Genomic DNA, 22,209 nt, shown 5'->3' on the forward strand with positions numbered 1-22,209 from the left:
GCTAATAAAAATTTTTCATTGTTATTTTCGTTTTTATCACCCCAAAATTAGTAGAAATTGACTAATTTAGTGTAGGAAACATTCAAAAAATATTTTTTTGTTGTGTTGTGATATCAACTTACTGAACTATAAGGGAAAAAGCTATTATTTCAACAACGAGTTTGTTGTAACGTTCCTGGAAGCCAACCAGTTTTGTCAAATGTTGGATATTTAGTTGGTGTCTATACTATCCGAAGATGAAAATAATAGAATATATAAATACATAAGAGATACCCTTGTTGGTACATCTTTCTGGTCATCTGGAACGAAGTTAATAAATGACACAAACTGGTATTGGCTTCCCACTGAAAAAAAAGTAGAATTCAGCAACTGGCTTAAAAAAAAAGTAGAATTCAGCAACTGGCTTCCTGGCGTTCCAGATAACAAAGCCGAAAAATGCATACAGCTGATACAACAGAGAGATAAAGGTCTCATGTGGAATAATTTGGGTTGCCACGGCCAGCTGAATTTCATTTGTCAGTCTCCAACTGAAAAGTATATCCGTGGAGGAAATTGTCCAACATCTGGAGACTGTCCCACCGCTCAACCTAGCACTGTACCTCCAACTCTGTCTCCAAAGCCTCAAGACATCATCTATCATCTCAGTAAAGACAGGCTCACATACTCGCAAGCAACAGAAGCCTGCCGAAATCAGTCCATGAAGCTTGTCAGTAATCAAACCAAGGAGAAAAACGACGCTATAAACAGTGTGTTGCAGAAAAGTGGAGCGAACGAATACTACTGGACATCTGGATATCGAATATCTGACGAGAAAACTTGGATATGGCCACCTAGTACATAGGTGGCCATATCCAAGGTGGATATATCCATATCTACTTCAACTGGGACCAAGGAGAACCCAACAACTTGAGAACCCACGAGAATTGTCTGGAAGTATTCAAGTCCGGCACTGACACTAAAAGGAACGATGACCCGTGCGATCAGAAAAACTTATATATTTGCGAAAGTCCTGCTCAGGTTCCCACTACAGGATATATATATATATATATATATATATATATATATATATATATATATATATATATATATATATATATATATATATATATATATATATATATATATATATATGTATATGTCCTTATCTTTTTCCACATATTTTATATATTGCATAATACACATGGATGAATCAGAGGAAAAATTGGTTCAAGGAGGTAGATTGGTGCTTTATTTGCAAAGGTAAAAGAACAATACAATAATATATCTCCAATGTATGGGTGATCCATACACCAAACTTTCACTTTTACTTATCTTCTACTTTTACTTCAATTTGTCACAATGTAAGTCAGTAGAGGCGTTCATACACCACACTCTAAAGTAAAAGTGTGGTATATGAAAGCTCCCATTGGATTTTCATTGCGGCAACTTTCCTAAAGTATATAGTTTGATGCCACGGCATAAAAGACGAAAGGCAGACGAATCATTTTCAATGATGCAAAGTTACTTTCAAGCATGACATCAAATCTAATGAAGGCAAAGTTTAAATATTCATATCAAGAACGTTATCACAGCTAAAATGACAAGGAAAATTGTAGAGTGGATATTCATCTCAGAAGAATTGCACAAATCGCTGTTACAATAGCAGTGTTCTATAGAAGACGTTCTTGCTCCCTTGTCGTCCACCACTGTGCATCCTGGTTGGTAAGGGTATTCAACGTGTATTTCTTTGTGCCAATCACGATCGTAATATTTTTGGATCACCTGTTTCTGGTTGGCACAGTCCCTGTCGGTGCCATTAATAACACCTGCAAATAGATGTATTAGAATGTGTCACTCTTGATATGAACAAAAATATGCAGTTAGTGTGTAATGCTCGATGGTATATAGAGAAAATGAACCTTTGAATTAGTGGTATAAGTGAAAGAAATTATGAACTATCAACAGATGAAGTATCAAATATGGGAATAGTTTGCATTCAGATATAATATTCTGAATCAAAATCATCTGATATTGTACCATGGCCCAATTTTGGAAAAGGGAAATATTTCTACAGATTCAAACCTAGTTTTATGAATAAGCATCTTACTAAATAAAGTAATTTTCTAAAGGTTCACCTGGAGTAATTGAAAATGTTCACAAATTTCAAATATTTACATTAACCAATTGGAAATTGCAGTTTATCCGGAGAAGTTGGATCAAGAATAAGATTGTGACATCTCTTATTTTGTTGGTTATTCATGTGTCACCTTTTCAAATCAGATTCACCCAAAGTTACATATCAAATATTTGTGGGTCTCGGTATAAACAATCATTTTTTTGCCGCTCTGAGATCGGTGTTTATTACCATTGACCAGCAAGTCACTGATTCCAAAAAGTTCACCAGACAGAATCTATCTCAATCGCTCAGACACACAGAGTTACTGAGTACCACACTCCACATCCGTAGGATGATTGATTACTGGATATTTTACTTATTAGCGGTTGCTGAAGCACTAATACATTTAAAGGGCACGCCAGTAACATTATCCATTAACCACATTCCACTCCCCACAATTTGAGGAGAGGGAGCATTGAGCCTTGAATCGTGTGCTCAGTGACGTAACAAGACAGGTCATCAAGTATCGGCCAATTCTATCATTCCACTATAGACTTCTATTATTGGAACAACCATTTCAACAGAGAGGTTTGGAGGGTGTTGAGTTCGAAGAGTAAATCTCGATATTTCATCAGTTTTCCCCCTCTTTTTTGATAGTATTAATCTCAGTCAGAGTCAAAAAGTCGAAAAAAAGACGAGTATCGTCTAACTTTCATTTGTCAAGAGTGTGAGGTATGCTGGGATTCATACCACATGTAGCGTAAGATACCACTGATGTGAAGAGTATTCGTAATTCTTTACGCCTATAATATGAGCTGAGACTAAATATGCTAGACAAGTTTCAGATTTAATCAGGCCGTGCATCTAGTGTCGGAAAGATCAACTCCTTGGATAAGTAAATGAAAACTATTATTGTTATTATTACTTGCTATAATTAAATGGCTATAAAAATGGCGCCCAACGTGGGGTTACAGAAGGCGTGCTAACTAACCAACTTTATAATAATAAAACACCAAATGATCATTGTATTTGGTTCCTTGAACAGATAAATTTCTGACAATTTTGTCGAGCAGTTTAAGACCTTTTATCAACGCAAAAGGCTGTGAATAAGCCAAAATTTTGCAGTTCAAATAGCGTTGTTAATATGCACGATTCATTCTTCAATTTGATTTGAAAATATTACTTGCAACAACCTTCTCTTTTATATTGAAATCTGCATAATATAACCCGATATTCAATGATATTTCATTGGAATAAAATGATAGATTTTCTTTGAAAGTAGAGACTGTCAGACCCGGGTCTTACAGTTTTGAAAAGTGGCATTAATATAAAACCGCTCATAAACAATAATTATTAGTTTACAATTGTTCTGAAGGAATAGGTAAACTCAAGTTTGTGTGTTGAATATCAACATAACACCCTACATTTTGTTTTATAAGAGAGAGGACATTGTTAGATCAAGATCTTCAGATGATGGTGTGCTGCAGGTTTTTCCGGGTTTTCCTGCAGCTGAAAAAGCAAATGCGCTACTGGAATCAATGAAGTCGCCCCCGAGCGCCAATTAATTTTTATTGTTGTTTTTATTTTATTTTTATATCGCATATTTTCTATATGTAAAATCTAAATGTCAGAAAATACTTTTATCTGCAATTTAATTACCTAATATATAAAACAAAGTCGCAAAATCGTATGAGTTGAAATCTACAGATGATCTGGTTTATTTTGTGCAATAATTATTAAACGACTGAAAATTGCCATATATTTTAGTATGTATCTATAAAATTTTTTTTTACTGTTTTTTGTGTCAATCTACTTTTTACTTGACATACACTATTGTAGTATTTATCTGAAAATTTATTTTTTACTGTTTTTTGTATCAATCTACTGTTAACTTGACACACACTCTATTGGTAAGCATGAAATTGACCATGTTAGTTTGGCCTGAGTTCGTGTTTCACAAACAGCACTGAAAGGTAATATAACTCTGCTCACATTCATAACTTATCACATTCATTAATTTTATGGTGGTACGAAATTCACCAGATCAGCTAGTCTTCAATATATGTATACTCCTAGCACTAAAAGTTCAAAAATTTTTATCCGAGCCACTGCTATGGCGTATATAAATACTTTTTCAAGGAAGATTTGAGAGATCACTGCCATGCAATAAAGTTAGTTCTCCATATTTTTTTTCAATTATTCACAAATATTACTAACACGTGTAGAAATAACAAAAGTCAAAATTTGTAAATAACTCATGAATCTAGGGAAACTGAGAGAAGTGTTTACTGACGAATAAAAATTCACTCTGGATGTGAAAGAAAAATTTTTGCTCCAATTTGTTATTGAAACAGCTACTTTAAATGAATCATTCATTATTAACTGTGTTCAAAATTCGAATCACTATACCTGTCTTAAGTATATATCATTATTTCTGTTTACTCCAGATCTATTCATATCTTGTTTGAATTAACTGTTTTAAAGTAAGCTGTTAAAAAAAGTGTTTTATAAATATTTTTGAAGAATTTTAATCTGAGTGAATGATACATTTGCTTATGAAAACAAGCAGCATGTTTTTAACATCCTGGTATGTGTATTATGTAGTAATTCTTACGTAGTTTGAAAAATGCTTTTTTGTAAACTTTCCTATCTGAATCCCTTGAAAAAAAGCAATCGTTCTAGATTGGCTTCATTTAAATGTCAAATCTATTATTTTTATGTTACTTTCTATAAAAACTGAATCAATGAATGAACGAACTAATGTTTATAAACTATTTAATAATCATTTGTTATTAATTTTTCTACAATAACAAGCCAAACAGTTGGACTTTACTTAACGTTATTCAGGATACTTTCATTTTCACTTAAAAAATCGAAAGGACTGGAATTTTCCGAATTCTTTGCGTTTCGTTTTTTTCATCTTGCTATTTCTTACCTGAAATTTTGGCACTAGTCAACGTTTTCATGCAGAATGTGGAATAAGGGCAATCAACTATGAATTTATCTGAGTAATCGAAGTTTTCGCATAGTAGAACGGTTTCATCTGTATAATAAAATGGCCTTGCTGCTAGACATTTGTAGCATCGTATACTGCATTCTATTTCAGGAAAAGCTGGAAAGAAAAGAATATTTTTAAGATTTTTTTGACTTCTCACCGATTGCAATATATTGTGATATCATTTCACTATAAAATAAATTTAATAATACACCTCTCTCAGAATTCTTGGGTATCAATTAGAAAATCGGACAACCTAAACATTTTCAAGTGCCTCAGCATTAGAATATCTATTTTTATCTAGAATTGCCGATTCTAAAAAGATTCACATGGCAATAATTGAAGAGATAAAATAATTGGAATATTTGATTAAATTTTATGAGACTTGATAAAAAAACAACTCTTTCTTTTAGACGACAGCTAAAAATGGTATTCAGTACTTGTTGGTAGAAGTTAAATTATTTATAATCAACAATTTTCACACTGTTAACTTTACTAAAGTTAATACAATACCTTCTTCAGTTGAACAGGTGAAGCTACTTTGTAGCAAAACACACCTTTGGTAAAAAGTTAGTGGTATGAAATTTATTAAATTGAAATTTTCTGGATACATACTTTTTGAGTTTTCCTACTCATCAGTGTTATTTATCCTCAACATTTTTGGTAGTCATTTTGGATTTCCTTTGTACACATTAATTTTCTCGTATTTCATTTGATTGATGTGAGTGAGATGTGATGTGAGTAGGTGAGTAGAATTATTTTCTGTTGATCACCAGTAAATACTTTGTTGTTGTTCCCAGGAACAACAACTCGAGCACTGCAACGATTATCGCCTTTAATAATGGTTACCGCAGTAACTTCAGGCATAAAAACTTGCATACCACGGCCAAAAACCCGGAAAATAGCCTTCACACAGTTCCTCACCTAACCTAACCTAACTATGTTAATATTTTGTTTTTTTTTTTCCATTAGCCATTTTACTTCACGATGTGTCTGTTGTTTTGTCCTCGAACAATTTTTTCTGTTGGCGTGTTATTTCCAAGGTGGTGATGTTATGCATATCAAAACCATCTTTCTATTAATCATAATGTGAGAGGTTCAAAGCTGAAGTGAACCAAGTCCATTTATGGTGAATTTGAGATATGAAGATTTGAAGTTGTTTGTCAACGATTAATTCCCATACCACCTATTTTTTTTTTTTTCGATTGAGGATCACTTAGACCATTCATAACTTGAATATGAGTGCCATCATCGGAACAAGAAATTTAATGGTTTCCGTTTTATAATTTTTTTCCTTCTCTCATTTTGGACTTGGTTCGCTTTTCCGCTGAAGATTTTATAAAAACAGAAGAAACAAGCTCAGTATGAAAAGAAATAAACTTTATTGAAACGGGACCAATGCTTTTTTATATCATTCATCATAAACCAATTCGTCATCAGCAATTTCAGGTTGCAGTTGAGTGGCTCTGGTGGAAGTTTCCAATGGTAGATTTTAAAAGTAGTTGTGGTACACTGGAGGAATGTAAGGAAGCAGACTGATCATGTCATTTTTTTTAGCTAAAGTGACATTCCTCCGAGTAGTATAAAGGGATTTTTGTTGGACATTCTTCAGAGTCTCCGGATGTTTTCCTGGACCACTTGTTTTCTTGACATTTATTTCACGGAAATCCATTAAATCATTGAAAGTATCCTTGAATTTAATTGAAAATTATTGTCCTCTTTCAAAACGAAGCCACCGAATTTTCAACCAGTTCACAGCAAAACCGTCAGTGTCTGTTTTTCTATTGAGTACGGCTTCTTCTAGTGCTTTAATACTAAGGAAATCATTCATTTTCGTTTCAATAACTGCATAGCGTGGTTGCTTCCTCTTAGAATTTTTGATAATATCGAACCAATCTTGCGGGACATAAAATTGTGATGTTTCTTGCTTGATGATTCTATTACTCCAAATTCTGAATCATTTGGCAGAAATGACTGACCAGATACCAAGAATTTTAAATCTATTGTTTCTGCAAGGATCCTGCACAAGTTTTAGCAAACTGAGAGACATCTTAATATTACGATTCTGCCCTGTGCAGGAATCTGAAAACAAAGTAATTTTCTTGAAGGTACCAGCATGTTCTTTGAGGTGTTTGAGAATACATCCTGGGATCCTCGCCCTCCTTGTGTCTCATCCCAAACATGCTTGAAGCCTATATCCAAGTTGAAAGAATGTATGCCAAAATTATAAATATACAAGTTGCGTTTGTAATATGCCACTGATGTAGAAAGCTTCGGAAAAGGAAGTGCCTTCTGTAAGTCGAATGTGCAGACATAACAGTCATCAGAAGCATTTTGCTGATCTCTTCTCAAAGTGTCTCTGGCCTGATCAAGCCAAAGACACTTTGGTTTCATTTCATCAAGTCATATAATATTAAAAGTCAGTAACTTACCATCATCTTCATTGGTATTCGCCATAACCCTCATATTCTCACACAGAAAAAGCGTGAACAATGTAACTTGGACTTGGTTCACTAATGCTCTGAACGATATGCGACGTAATTCTCAGGAGAAATACATCTGCTCCATCTGTAGCTTAAAAAACTTAGTAAAGACTTGCTTCATTACTGCACTGAAAATAATGACCTTTGAAGAGTATCATACAGGGTCTATCGAAAAACATCACTATTATGGACTTTGTCCACTTCAGCTTTGAACCACTCATATGTGAAAGTGTTTCTGTTGTTTGAAAACACAATCTTTTGTGTAGAATTTTATCCAGAGTGTTTTATCTATATCGACCATACCACTTCAATTTGCTCCAGTTGTTTTTATTTATTTTTCCTGTTGAACGTCGATTCTGTTGCGTGTTATTGAATTTTGTGAATCCAAAATCATCTTTCTGTTAGTGTTATTCATATTCTTTTTTGCTAATCATGTTACTTCATCGGATTTCCAATGATTATATTAGAAACGTTACTTCTTAAGCTTTTCTGTTGATTATTCCACATGTTACGTCACGGGAATTTTAAAAATAAAAAACTATAAAACAATGATATCGCATCTTTTGTGTACCTACGTCAATTCGATATTGAAACCAATTTGTTTTCCCACAACTTTGTTAGATTGTGGAAAAAACATTTTCTGCCGCATCCTGTGGATTAAAGTATGATTTAAATAAGGATGGTCTTGGGTTGAGCAGATTGTTTTATCAAGTTTTTTTTTCATAAATCTGCAAATAAAAAACAATCCTCTTGCGAACTCACCAATGTCATTTATATCTACAAAATCTATTTCAGTAAAATTCTCAATGAATTATTCCAAACTTAAAATAACTAATCCCTTTGAATTCACCTGGTAAATAAACCCACACATATTGAAAGAGACCTAAACAAACCAAAATCACATTCCAGTAATGTTTTTAGTTTCACTTTCCCTATTGAAGTCGGTGGACTTGCTAATCAACATTTCAAAGCCCGAAACATAAAGCGCCGAAGATATATTCCAATAACCACCATCTGGTCTGACTCATCAGGCCTAGTTTTTGTTCGTCTTGATCCTGATGTTGGAATCTCATTTCGAGAATTTAAATACAGGTCGTTTTGTTATGCATTCGACCTTCAGCTGATCAATTTCATCAACGTGTGGCATTTATCTTCATGAACTCAATTTTGATTTACTACGTTGTGTGAACCTTAGAATAGTTTTTTGTTCATTGCAGAATATTAATAGTTACACAAGTTTTTCTAAGCTCTCAACTGTGGAGGGTTCGAGGGAAGCAAGAATGAATTCTATTTTTTTAACACGCTTTTATTGTCTTCACCTGTATGTATGTATGTTTGTTTGTAACTCCAGAATAATCTACATTATTGCTTGATCTATTCGCGGGCAGGTGGCGCTGTAAGTAACCTCCTTGATATAATTACCACTCACTTCACATGTATTTCTTCATTTGAAAAAAGTATATTAATAATTATCACGCTTTTATTAGCTTCATCTGTATGTATGTTTGTTTGTTTGTAACTCGCAAGCTCGGGATCTGTATTGACATTATTGCTTGATCTATTCGCGGGCAGATGGCGTTGTACGTAATCTCCTTGATATAATTCGAACTCACTTTACATGTATTTCTTCATTTGAAAATGCGCTTTTATAGCATACGAAACGAAAAAATGAAAAATATAGTTTAAAAAAATTGCCCTAACACCAGCTTGGTGTTAGTTGATGATTAGTTCGATGTTCTTTAAAAGCGTGTTTTTTAGTATTTTTAAACTATATTTATTAGTATCATGGTGCAACATCGTGTTAAGAATATTTTATTAGTTTTCCAGTCTCTATTTTTTCAAATTAATGAAAAATAGAACTCACGTGATCGATTATCAAGTTTTTTCTTGTATCTGGACAAGCCAAGAATTAATAATAATAATACAATCATACAATGTTTGTTTGAATGTGATTGACAATATTTCATGATGAATTTCATTAGTTCGGATTCCAATTATCCAATACTATATAAAATGATTTGAAATCCCTAAAAGAACCAATACAAATGACGTATTCCAAAAACACTTTATTGTGAGATTTTCACTAAATTGTTTTACAAAAACGCAACACGTGTTTCGCCATACAATGGCTTCATCTGGCGTGTCTTTCAACTAATGTGAAAATCTCACAATAAAGTGTTTTTGGAATACGTTAGTTATGGATTTTCATCAAGTATCGGCCGATTCCATCATATACCAATACAAATGAAAAATTAAAAACCCTAGCTGAAAATAACAATTATATTAAGCAAAAAAACTCTGTAATGAAATTCAAGTAAAAAATAGAATAATTAAATAAAAAATAAAATGAGAAATTAAGAGATTCAAAGCCCAAGTTACTTCACGACGTTTTGATTGCTAGTATGCACAATCGTCTTCGGGTGATGACTGGACTGATTCCTCCGAGAGATGACTATTTATAGGTCGTTCGAGTACTTTCACTTATCTCCGCCGTCCTTTTTCCGCTTCACCGGTTTAGTGGGATATGACCGTTTGGCGGAAGTTAACATTTTTGCTTGATTATGGCCAAATACATTGTTGGACAACATGTATGCGGCTTCTTTAAATTTCCTCCTAAACCAGTGTTCCTTCCTGTGTATGATCTCAGCTTGGGACCACTCGATGTTATGTTGATGGGTCCAAACATGCTCTGCTATTCCTGATTTGATGGTTTTTCCTCGCTGTGTGTGTTTCTTGTGCTCGGCAATGCGAACTTTCAATGGTTTTACCGATATAGGATTTTCCGCACTCACAGAGTACCCAGTGAATGCAATTCTTGGAATCGCAGTCCGCGTTTGGTGGCCTGGTTTTCGTGAGACTGCTACCGATAGTGTTACCGGATCTGAAGCAGGTTCTGATGTTGTACTTGGAACCAATTCTTCTTATCCTCTCCGATAATCCTCTGATGTTGGGAAGTGCAAGCACTGGTTGTGACGGCTTCTCTTCCTTGCGAGGCTCCTGCTGTCTTTTAGCCAAAGTCTGTTCTACCATCGTCTTGGAGTAGCCATTCAGTTATAGATCATTTTTGATGTTGTCTAGTTCCTTCTCCGAAACCTACCTTCGTATTACAGAGCCAGGCACGGTCTAATAGATTCTATTTTTTACTTGTATTTCATTTCACTGTGGTTTCATTTCAGGGTTTTTTGCTTAATGTAATGACAGTGGCATACGGCAATTGTACTTTTGATTCAGAGTCATGTTTACAAGTGGTACAAAGTGAGCCAAATTGGACAGTTTTGAAGGAAAACTCCTGTTCTCAAACTAAATAGATGAAAACTGATGATGAAAACCGCATATCGATATATATTATCGTTTATGAGTTACAACATGTTTTTGGAAAATGTACATTTTCGAAAAGTTGCTGTAATTTTTTCCTGTCAAAAATTTCTTGTTTCTATGAAAACGTTTCGAAAGAACTTTTTTAAGTAGAATTCAATGGCGCACAAAACTTATCACTATTGGAAAAGTTGCTGAGGATGTCGGCATAGCTAATTTTTTCAAAAATTTTGGGCATTGAGTGTGTTACAGCGAAGTATGTTACAAAAAACATACTATTTTCGAAAGAAAATAAATGATGATGGAAAGGATGGATGAAATCGAACCGTTTTAAAATTTTGCAATAATGGAAATATTAGGCAGTTCGTTTTTAAATTAACACATTGAATTCGAATTTCCTGAAAAATCGAAAACAATTTTCAAAAATTCTTCTGAAACGCAGGAATATAAAAGTTTCAATTATTTTTTATTATCAAAGAAAAACTTATATGTCAACATAATTTTGAAAGCCCCTGTATAATAGCCGCTCCTTCTATAACTGATATATCTGATGTGTAACGTCGTTCGCACACAATGAAAATAATTCTGTCCTGTTTTTAACAACTGGAACGAACAATTATCGATTGCCTCGTTTCGGTTGAAATTGAAAGTGAAATTAAAAAACTTCACAAGTGTAACTAGTGAACGTTTTTCAGTTCTCCATTGGAAACAAGGTCGCTAAGTGGTCAGCTTATGCAAGACTTTAAAATGTCCTTTCTTGGTATACGTAATGCATCATAACTAAAGAGCTGAATGTATTGATTTTTTTTTTAGTTTGAACTTTGAGAAGTCATCTAACTGTTTTCCTTTATACTCGCGTCACTGGCTTCTGGTTTAATATAGACTCGAATGTCTTTCAAACTATTAACTTTTAGGAGTTGATAAGGAAGTTTCTGTTGTTGATAGTATCCTGATCAGATATCATTAAAAATGCCTTTGTTGTCAAATGTTCACGATATTCGAACATTTTTACGTATTTTGGAACAAAATTTCGTACCTCTTTTTCTACTTTTGGTCCTTGCACTACGAGGTTTTTTTTACAAGTATAGGACAACATTTTTTCAATAAACTATTTTATAGTCTTTCAAAATGTTTACCTTCAATTTGAAACTTTTACATCCGTTGAAACTGATGTCAATATCTCAAAAAATGTTTCACTTGTGATTTTCCCTCATTCTTTGAAGAAATCCAACCAAAACATTTTCATTCATTTCAACAATAATGGTGCATTTTGACTAATCTGATATCAACATTTATCAGTTGGCCAATGATTTTTAAACTTTTAAAAAAATTTAACATGTAACAATTCATTTGTATTTTATATAGTGTACGTATATTTGGTGTATGATGGACAATGTTGCTTTTTTCGGGTTAAAATTTCAAGTTGATTAGCTATTAAGTTCCTAGATACTGGGGAAACAGTTAACAAATGAATATACTTCCACAACATAGGCAGATGAGTACAAAAAAACAAAAAATAAACGAACTTTCACACCGCTCACACAGAAACGTTTAAAACCAATGGAAGTCCTAGCAGGCACTGCATTTAGTATATCTGGTGACGTCACGTCCTCTTTCGCTGAACTGCTGTAATAAGAAAATGAGCTTAGTTCAAGCCAAAGATTCATAACTATTTTTGTGTATATCGATAAAAGTTTTCTATTATAAAAAAAAATCATTTGTTTAATCTCACTTCCGAAATTCATGTAACCAGTTGACAGGAAAAATGTGGTGAATTGGCCTTGTTTTTTTTATCAAGTTGAGGCACCGCTTCACAAAGTTACCATTTTTACCCACAATCATTTAAAAATATACTTCCTTTCAATAATTCGTTAGTAGATGATATACGAGGTTGGTTTGGAAAGTTTCCAAAGATGCAAGACGTTCTTTTAACTTTTTTTTTTTCATTTTTCAACATAGTCTCCATTAAACTCGATCTCCCGTCCAAATGGTACTCTGCGTTTTTCTCTTCATTTGACGAAAATCTCTGTCCTCCGAACGCAATTTTTAGATGAGAGAACAAAAAGAAATCGCTTGGGACTAGATCTGGTGAGTAAGGTGGACGGTCAAGCAGTTCAAATCGTAATTTGTGGATTTTTGTCGTAACAACCGCTGATGTGTGAGATGGTGCGGTATCTTAGTGAAACAGGATTTTCTTTTTCACGATTCCCGCAGCCAATTCCCCTTTGCAGTCCACTGTTTGGTCTATATTTTTGTTTTGGGCGTATAATGGTATATCCAAGTTTCATTTACAGTACGATTAATTACTGTATCGGATTTGTTGCTCCTAAACTGTGCTAACAAAGAGTGAGAAATGTTCATTCGAACGCGTTTTTTGTCTAACGTGAGCAAACGCGGCACCAAACGCGCGGATAGCTTTCTCATGTCTAAATATTGATTCAATATGTGACAAACACATTTTTTTGATATGTTTTTAACCTCTGCCATCTCTCTCACTTCATTTCGGCGGTTGACTAGCACCATTTGGTGAACTTTGACGATGTTTTCGTTGGTAATTGCAGTTTTTGGACGTCTCGAAGGTTAATCGTCTCCCGAGCTTTTATGGCCACGTTTAAATTCAGCCGCCCAAAATTTCACTGTGGTAAATGATGTGGCAGAGTTCTTATACACAGTGACAATTCGATTTTATCCATTCTCATAAAAACACTCACATTTACTCAATCGAATGACTGTTACAAATACTTAACTACATACTGCGTGTCCAAAATGGCTGAAACTTTAGCGAGTAAGTATCAACAGATGAACAACGAAATTTATAGCTTTTATTTGAGGTCAGAAACTTTGCAGACCCCCCTCGTATGTGGCTGAAAACAGTTTTATCTTTGATAAAACGTAAATAAAATATATTTCCGTGAACAATTTTTTTTTCTTACACACTACAAACTGTGTTTAACTTTTGATAACTTTTTTCCTAGTTGTCTCCCTCTCTGCGGCCAATGTCACACCATTGGCTTTTTTATCAAAATGTACCAAAAATACATTCTTTTCATACAAATTTTGTCTGACCTTGATATCTTGCCCCCGTTCAAAAATCAAGGGGGGGGTGACTATTCACGTCGACACTTTCTTTTCAATAGAAACTAAGTTTGTAAGTGAACTTACAAAAGACAGGACCGAACAGAAATTTCGGAACATGTGGAGGAGCACATATTGAATATGTGCACGGACCACATGACACCGAAGTACACCTTTAACACAAACTTCACGGTCAAAATCATAAGCCGTGAAGAGTGAACGACCGTTAGTCATCCCGAAAACATGTTTGGAAAAAACACCTGGTATACAGATGGATCGAAGACCAAACATGGAACGGGAGCTGGAATATACCGAGCGGATAGAAATTCAAACTACAGTTATCCGCTAGGACTATACAGATCCATCTTTCAGGCAGAAGTGTATGCTATTTTGCAGTGTGCAAGGCTTATCAAATTGAGACCTCAAAGAAATGAGCGGATCAATATTTTAACAGACAACAAGAGCGCACTAGGTCTGGTCTGGAAATGCCATGAAGAATTGAATGAACTTGCAAACAGGAACAAATTAACTTTGTATTGGGTGCCAGGGCATTCAGGAATCACAGGTAATGATAAAGCTGATGAATGCGCTAGACACGGATCATCAACTTCATATATAGGTCCTGAACCAGCTCTGGGGGTACCAAAATTATTGGTACGAAACCAGATTAGGAGATGGACCAACAAGAAGCAAACAGAGTACTGGACAAAAGTACCTGGCAACAAACACAGTAGAACCTTCATTAGGGAACCGTCCGAGAAAAGTACCGAAGAACTACTTCAATATAGTAGGGATCGGCTCAGAATAATAGGGAATATGCATAAAAAATAAAATGGCCTGATTTTTTTTCCTGAGCTTTTCAGGTCCTAGTATTACACTCAATTATTTATTTTCTAATTTAATATGCATTTAATTATTTAAAACATAAATCAAAAAGTGAAAAATTTACGAGCGAAATTCAAATTTGTAAAATGCCCCACCATTGGCGAAATGAAACGTGACGTCATACGGCATGTCCTGTCAGTCACCTGTGATTTATTTTCATACATTCAGGTTGTGTTGGAGAGAAAAATTGTTTGTATTGCTATTCTAGCTTACTTTTCTCATATTTTAATGTCAAGAAATACTAAGCGTCATCAACAGCAATGACGGACAACGGTTTTGTGAAAGCACAGTCGTTTAATCTTCCAAAAATAGATGCATTCATGATGACCACATATTTTGCGTCAAACCCGGATTTTACATCTGCTGAGGTTAAGGGAGTAAAAGCTGCAAGGTAATTATTGTAAAACATGGTATTTTTAATCTAGTAAATCTGTTTTTATGCATACATGCACTTATGAAATTATTTCCTTCAATATAACTTCAAATCATGTTTACATTCATTGTATGACATACGTAAATAAGGTTATGAGCTTTAAGGTTATGAAACTTTATCTGGTGTACTTTTTATAGTGTTCGGACACATTGGTACCATGCAATATCTATAAAATAGTTTTTTCTTCTTCCATGATTAGTACGCGATATTTAAAATAAACCACCTTGTCTTGTCAAACTAACTCTCAATGAAAACAATAAACTGATAGGACGTGCCCTATGACGTCACGCCTCAAGCGCGCGAGAAATAGACGCGTTTGAACTTGTCAAATTAAACCAATATTTTTAAGATTTTATGAAAAAATAATTACTACTCTTACAGCTATGTTTATTAATTTTTTATATATCAAAATGAAGTGAATATTGAATAAAAAAAATAAAAAAATTGTCTGCATATTCCCTATTACAGGGTTACTAACCGGTCATTGTCCGCTTAGAGGACACATGAATAAAATGAGGCTGTACAACGGAGACCTCAGCTGCAGATATGCAACGAGAGGATAGAAACAGCTCTACACATCTTATGCGAATGTGAGGCATTGAATCACAGGAGGCAGGCAATATATGGACGTACAAAGTTACGTCCAGAAGAATATGACAAACATCCAACACGGAACCTGTACAAACTAGTATAGGGAACGAGACTGATGGAATAGGTGTCATGACAAGATGACAGAATAAACGCAATAAGCCTAAGAGGCTGCAGTGTTTTCTAGAGACTTGGACTAAATGGACAAGTCAAACAGCTCTCAAGGGACCAAAAAAAAAAGAACTTTCATAAAATCATTTAAAAAACTTCTATGGATAGAATTATCATTCTTCGGTCAATCTATAGAATAATTTTGTTTTTTCCTCCATAGCGAAAAATATTTTGCTGTTTGAACAAAAGTTTCATTTGAAATATCATATTGAAAAGATGGTATTTTCTAGGAGAAATTTCTTGTGCACGAACCATCTGTTTCCATAGAAAAGACGCAGAAGAGACAAACGTCCGCGCCTCGTCGTCACAAGACATCCGTTCTGTTTGAATCGGTGCTCAGAGACAATTTGCGTATAATTTGCGGTGTGATAAATTATAACGCTCGTGTTCACCGAGTCCAAGTCCTAACGCATCAAATATACACATACACGGTGTGGGTAACAAATATCTGATATTAAATTCAATTAAATTCTTTATTATAAGGATGTTCTAATCAACGTTATAATCATTACGGAAAGACGTGGGCTCACGTTAGAAATACAATAAATAATAAACACTGTCTCGCGTACATGCGATATCCGCAAGGCGTTGTTAGATCGACAACCCTTGTCAATGTCAACCTTATGATGCGGGTGTTTCAATTTTTGAATATCAATCCGTGTAAAGTTTTGCGCTTTCATGTGGTCTTAATAAGAGACAACTGAGCAAGTTAACGGTGTATGCGATTTGAAATCTCTCGAAAACGAAGTTTTATAATTTTTAAGTTTATTACCTCAAATCATTATTGCCTTTATTATTGTCGGATATTATTGCCATTATTGGTTGTCGGATCCGAATTAACAATCTGATCGTATTTCTATTCCATAAAAATGTGTTGTTACAGTTTTCAAACAGAGTTTGAAGTGTCTGCCACTGGTACTCACAAAATGTCTTATTACACGCTTTACTTTAGCTTCACCTGTATGTATGTATGTATGTTTGCTTGTAACTCTCAAGCTCGGGATATGTATTTGACATTATTGCTTGATCTATTCGCGGGCAGATGGCGCTGTACGTAGCTATCGACATTATTGATTTATCTATTCGCGGGCAGATGGCGCTGTACGTAACATCCTTGATAGGTTGTTCAAAAGAAAATCAAAATAATAAAAATGGATTTTGAGAATTATAAGTGTTAGCAAAATTTTGTACTGCAGATGAATTATTCAGATATTTAAATATTTTCCATTGCCCGTGATTTAGTACAGAAAAAAGTTTTGAACGAAACGAAAGATTCTATTTTTACAATTTATTACTGCAGGGTTCATAGACTATTGAAGATTTTGTTCGAAACGTTCGATATGGAGGTCAATCAATGTTTCCTTTTCTCTCAATCCAGTGTGTGGAAAATGTTGGTCTTAATAAGTAGTATGATAAAGGTTATTTGATGTTTTAAGTGGCCGTTGCTCCTCCGTATTTAGACTAACATATTTTTTCGGCATTGACCTTTACGGTCACCAGATTTGGCGCATCTTGATTTCCTTTTGTGAAGATACCCGAAAAAGTAAAGCTACAGGACACAAACAGCATCTTTAGAATCAGTTCAACGTTTTAAAGGCATATGATGGAATTGGCCGACACGCCCGAAGAAGCCATTGTATGGCGGAACACGTGTTGCGTTTTTGTAAAACAGCTTAATGAAAATCTCACCATAATGTTTTTTTTAATTACGTTTAAAAGGCACTTTGGTATCTACTAAGCACTCGATAAGAAGTGCTAAGTAGGCCTTAGCACTACTTAGCACTCAATAAGTATTGCTAAGTATGCAGCAAAGTGTATTTTTTCACAAAACTGCCAGAAAGGTTCATTCAGGATCCTATAATAGCCCAAATTCAGATACTACGATCCATTTTTCTTCACTTCCTATGGCCGCTCCTGGTGGGTCCGAGAAAAAACATTTTCAAGTGCCTAAATGATGATACTTATTTAGAGTGATTCACCGAAAACAAATTCATTTGAATATAATTATATATGCACGCGAATTCAATGAAGTACATTCCAGTATGACTCATATGACCAAATATATCAGAAGTTAATCGCGTTATTTTTTTGCACGTGTTATTCGTGATGTCTGTGCGAGGATAGCGATTTTGTATCTTCTGTAATGAAGATGATTCATTATGGAGTGGCGCCAAATGAAAAATAGAATATAACACGAACGTTGACTTTTGGTTGACTCAAAACATTGATGATTTTTTCCAATTATGGTTCGGGAGAGATTTGGTGTGACAATATTAAACTATCCTAATAAGTTTGTACCACTGAAGGTGATATGAGAAAGTTATTGGCAGTTTCAAAACACTATTGAAGGCAATTCTTTATTCGCCAGAGTTATCTTTTACTTTAGATTGTTATTTTTATTGCAAGTATTTCTATTAATAACCGCAACGTCTACTGAGAATAAAACGTTCAACATACGATAACAATCAAAAGTAACAGTTTGTTTCAAATGTTCACCTTTTAGTGTTAATTATTCAGTGAGAACGTGGTTATATTTCCCATACTTCAAATTTAAAGGGACAACTAGATTATCTACATACCTGTTTTTAAACACAATAGACTCAATAGAGGGAACTTTTTTATGTGTGCTTTTTTGTTCGGTATTTTGCCAGTTCAATTCTTTGACAAAAAAATGACACACAATGATTCTCAAGTTGGTACCGATTTTTTTTTAATGTTTGAAAGTTATTAAATTAGTGAAAAACATATTTTTCTGGGTCATTGACAACAGAATAATTCACTAAAGAAAATAATAAATACAATTTAGTTTATGGTGTTGTGGTTTTTCTGCTTTGTGTATGCTTTCCCCCCCAAATAAGATTTTATAAATACGTCGCGGCGGGGGAAATGAAAAATTCAAAAAGTTGAATATCCTCAAAGTCTCCTGAATATCTCATGTGATCTAAACTAATATAAGGAGGAAATATTTCATTGGTTAAATGTTTGTAATGAATGAACTCAAAAACCGCATACCCAAAACCGATTTTGTAATTGTTTAACTTACAGAAAAAATTACGTTATCACCGAATAACATGAGCTGTATTTTATTTAAAGAAAAAAATACAGATGGGTACTTAGAACATTGCAATAGCAATTTGACTATAAAAGTAATTATTTGGCATGCACCCCAGGAAGAATCTCATGTAAAACATTAATCAGAATCCATAGCATGGTAAATTAATTCAAAAAATATTAATTTATTTACGGTGCTACGTAAATAGTGGTCTTATACTTCTCCATTAATATACAGCGTTGTACGTTGTCCGTATTTTGATGTTACGAGAAGAAAATTTTCAATTTTTGAAATACAAGTCGGCCTTAACAGTGATGTATTTCATTTTCATGACATCAAACGTTACTAGAAGAAGATATTCGAGATTATGATACTTTGATTAGAAAGGCATTTTTTGATTTGTGATTTCTTGCAATTTCATCCCAGATAACGCTGGAAGGTACCAATAAATACATTTGTCAAAACTGAAAATATTCTTGACATTCATTTCTCGTCAAGCAGAGCTCAAGTGCAAAAACTTGAAATAAAATTCAAAGATTTTTACTCCGTCTCACCTCTCCTGACTTAAGTCCTGGGGCATACTGCATATAAATGTAAGAAAAAGACATATGTGTCTGAAATACACATTTTTCAAACAGTTTCCATTATTTTCTTTAGTTTCTTTTTTCAATTTTTCAATTTTTAATGTATGACTGAATCCGAACAGATAAATAAAAGATTAATGTACCGGGTCTGATAAATTTACTATTTTTTTATAGTTAATACCATATAAAACATCCCGCAGAAAAATAATGATTTCATAAACTACATCTTACGATATGAACTTCACAAACTTTATTTTCAAAATATATTGTTTACCTATCACAGTAACTTTTTCGTAGTTAATTCCTTACTTTATCAGTATGTTGGTTACTACGAAAAAGCTACTGTGATAGGGAAACATGCGGAGAACAAATCGAAAGGTGTAGTTTATGAAATTACTGTGGATCTTCATCAAGTAACGGCCGAATCATTCAGAAAAATACTAGACCTCGTATGAATACAACGCCGCCCATGCCATACAAAGAAACTGCCGACGTTCGGTAACTATTGAGTTTTTATGCCATTCGAATTGACTTCGTATATGCTTATACTTACCTAATAAGATTCAATTATAAAAATTCAATTTAATTATAACATTTTTACACTGAATATGACAGAACATATTCATTTTGAGATTGAAAGAATAATTTAAAGTGAAATTTATATTAATACTCAATGATATTTATTTTAAATGATATTTATTTAAATTTATATTATGTCCTTATGTTAGTTTATTTCATTACTAGTTTGTATTTGAAAGAAACCTATCTGTATCATCTAGAAGTTTCTTTGGAGTTCTTATAATTTTTTTTTCATCTTTTTTATGGAGGTGTCTCAATCTTTACATTGGTAATATAAAAGGAGAATTGGAAAACAAAAAAATATATGAAAATATATAAGTTATCTCTTGAAAATACCCACTTTCCTGTAAATATATAATAATATCGTTTACGGCAATTATTTAGAGGAGCATCTTTTTTTACTTACATATTTACTTCAATAAAGAGTAAAGTAATAAATGATTTTTTTTCAAGAATAAGCAATTGAAATTCCATCAGTAACACATCTTTATCTAATTCCCATTATACTTATATGCGACAAATGAATACTTGATTTATTTGACGGTTTAGAAAAGTTTTAACGGAAAATACGGAAATTAGTCGAATAAATACCTAAAGTCAATCGTGAATTCCAAACTCATAAGTTGATTCAATAATTTGTTAGTTGTACCTGATGGTTGATTTTTTCATCAAAATGGAGCAAACAGTAAATTGTGATTGGACAGCAAATTTTCATACCGATTGCAATTACGCTAGAGACAGTTGATGAAAATAATAGCTTTAAAAAACACCGCTCGAAATGAGGTCGACAACACGCGTTTTCATCTCGCACATGGAGTTGTGCGACTTTTGAAAGATCAATAAGGCAACAAGTCGAATAAATGAGACAAGTATGAGCTTACTATTTAACAATAAGGTGATTATCACAGCCGGTGCGAATGTGTTCATGTTTCTTAAAATGTTCGACACGACATTCCTCATACTCGATTCTCAAAAAAGATGCTTTCCAGAATCAACAATCATCCTAGTCGCCACTACTGGCTCTCCGAATAATCCGTAAAAAGTTTCTGCAACAATTTCCCAGTCATGACTCGCGTTCAAAATCAAAACAGTCCATGTATCGCACTAGTAAACTTATCACAATCGCTTTGACCCTCTCACTTATCTCAGTTCCCTCTGATAAATTGTCTGGCGACGAATAATTTTGTCATGGAACACTACAACTATAACAAATACAAGCTGATGATTATTCACTGAACTGCCGATCAAATTCTATTTCTTTTGCAACGTGCTAATGTTAATACAACGTGCTGTTGACTGAAACTGAAACTCGCGCTAGCCGGCTATGATGTCAAGATTGTCTAGCGCGCTCGCTTGTCTCTTCAATGCTCGAGCTCAGGGCTCTTACTGGGTAGTTCAAAAATTGAAAGTGCAACTCTTCATTGTTCTCTGAATTATAATTGGATACATAAAAGATGCAATATATCTAAGAAGGGAGGATAGAGAGGACAGGGATACTTTATTAATTTTTTATAGCAGGCTCTGCCGTAACAAATCATTTCATGCGTTAACATTCTTCAAGCCATGGGTTTACTTGTTGCAACGTGTCACGATCTGTTCAAGAAATCGTGTCTGATACGGCCTAAACGTTTAAACCATCGTATAATAGGAAACGGTTATATAATTTTGATACAATAAAATGATTTTAAATGCGAACTCCTCACTTGGTGATCGAAACACGTGTCGAGGTGTTGAAATAATAATAATAATAATAAAACAGCTTTATTTTAGAGTAGATTACAAACTTTTATTGCAAAAGGTCGGTAACATAGAATGAAATGGCGTCAAACAAGAAGGTACAGATTTTTTTGTTATAAATATTTTTTAATAAATGTTCCAGTGAGATATGCGTTCAAATCATAGGGCTCTAAGTCTATGAGAGGTTTTTTTAGTTCTCTTTTGAACACTCAAATTT

The 22,209-nt window shown here is 33.9% G+C and overlaps 2 protein-coding genes across 3 annotated transcripts in view; one reads left to right on the plus strand and one right to left on the minus strand.

Annotated features, from left to right (window-relative positions):
• LOC111506796 (rabankyrin-5) overlaps window positions 1-22,209 on the plus strand; it is a 52,663-nt gene that overhangs the window by 7,433 nt on the left and 23,021 nt on the right. The gene's annotated exons all lie outside the window — the stretch shown is intronic.
• Window positions 1,206-21,642, minus strand: LOC111506799 (uncharacterized). 2 transcript variants are annotated; one of them, XM_023162004.2, is made up of 3 exons: window positions 21,137-21,642; window positions 5,031-5,207; window positions 1,206-1,805 (listed from the first exon to the last, which is right to left on the minus strand). In XM_023162004.2, exons 1-3 carry the CDS (start codon window positions 21,213-21,215, stop codon window positions 1,549-1,551), a joined length of 513 nt encoding a protein of 170 aa, XP_023017772.2. In that variant the 5' UTR covers window positions 21,216-21,642; the 3' UTR covers window positions 1,206-1,548. The 2 variants fall into 2 exon arrangements, with proteins under 2 accessions (XP_023017772.2, XP_023017773.2); XM_023162005.2 differs by lacking the exon at window positions 21,137-21,642 and adding an exon at window positions 7,523-7,795.

Source organism: Leptinotarsa decemlineata, unplaced genomic scaffold (genome assembly GCF_025532065.1).
Source record: "Leptinotarsa decemlineata unplaced genomic scaffold, Ldec_3_MD MMD2_tig00026354_RagTag_RagTag, whole genome shotgun sequence".
Lineage (NCBI taxonomy): Eukaryota > Metazoa > Arthropoda > Insecta > Coleoptera > Chrysomelidae > Leptinotarsa > Leptinotarsa decemlineata.

What these genes read in the sequence shown, in the direction of transcription:
- LOC111506799 (XM_023162004.2), bottom strand. Translation starts at nt 21,215, where the DNA reads ATGAGGAATGTCGTGTCGAACATTTTAAGAAACATGAACACATTCGCA. An exon ending in AATCACCTTATTGTTAAATA is followed by an intron (nt 5,208 to 21,136) that starts GTAAGCTCATAC and finishes TTTTCTTTCCAG; the next exon opens with CTTTTCCTGAAATAGAATGC. An exon ending in GACTAGTGCCAAAATTTCAG is followed by an intron (nt 1,806 to 5,030) that starts GTAAGAAATAGC and finishes ATCTATTTGCAG; the next exon opens with GTGTTATTAATGGCACCGAC.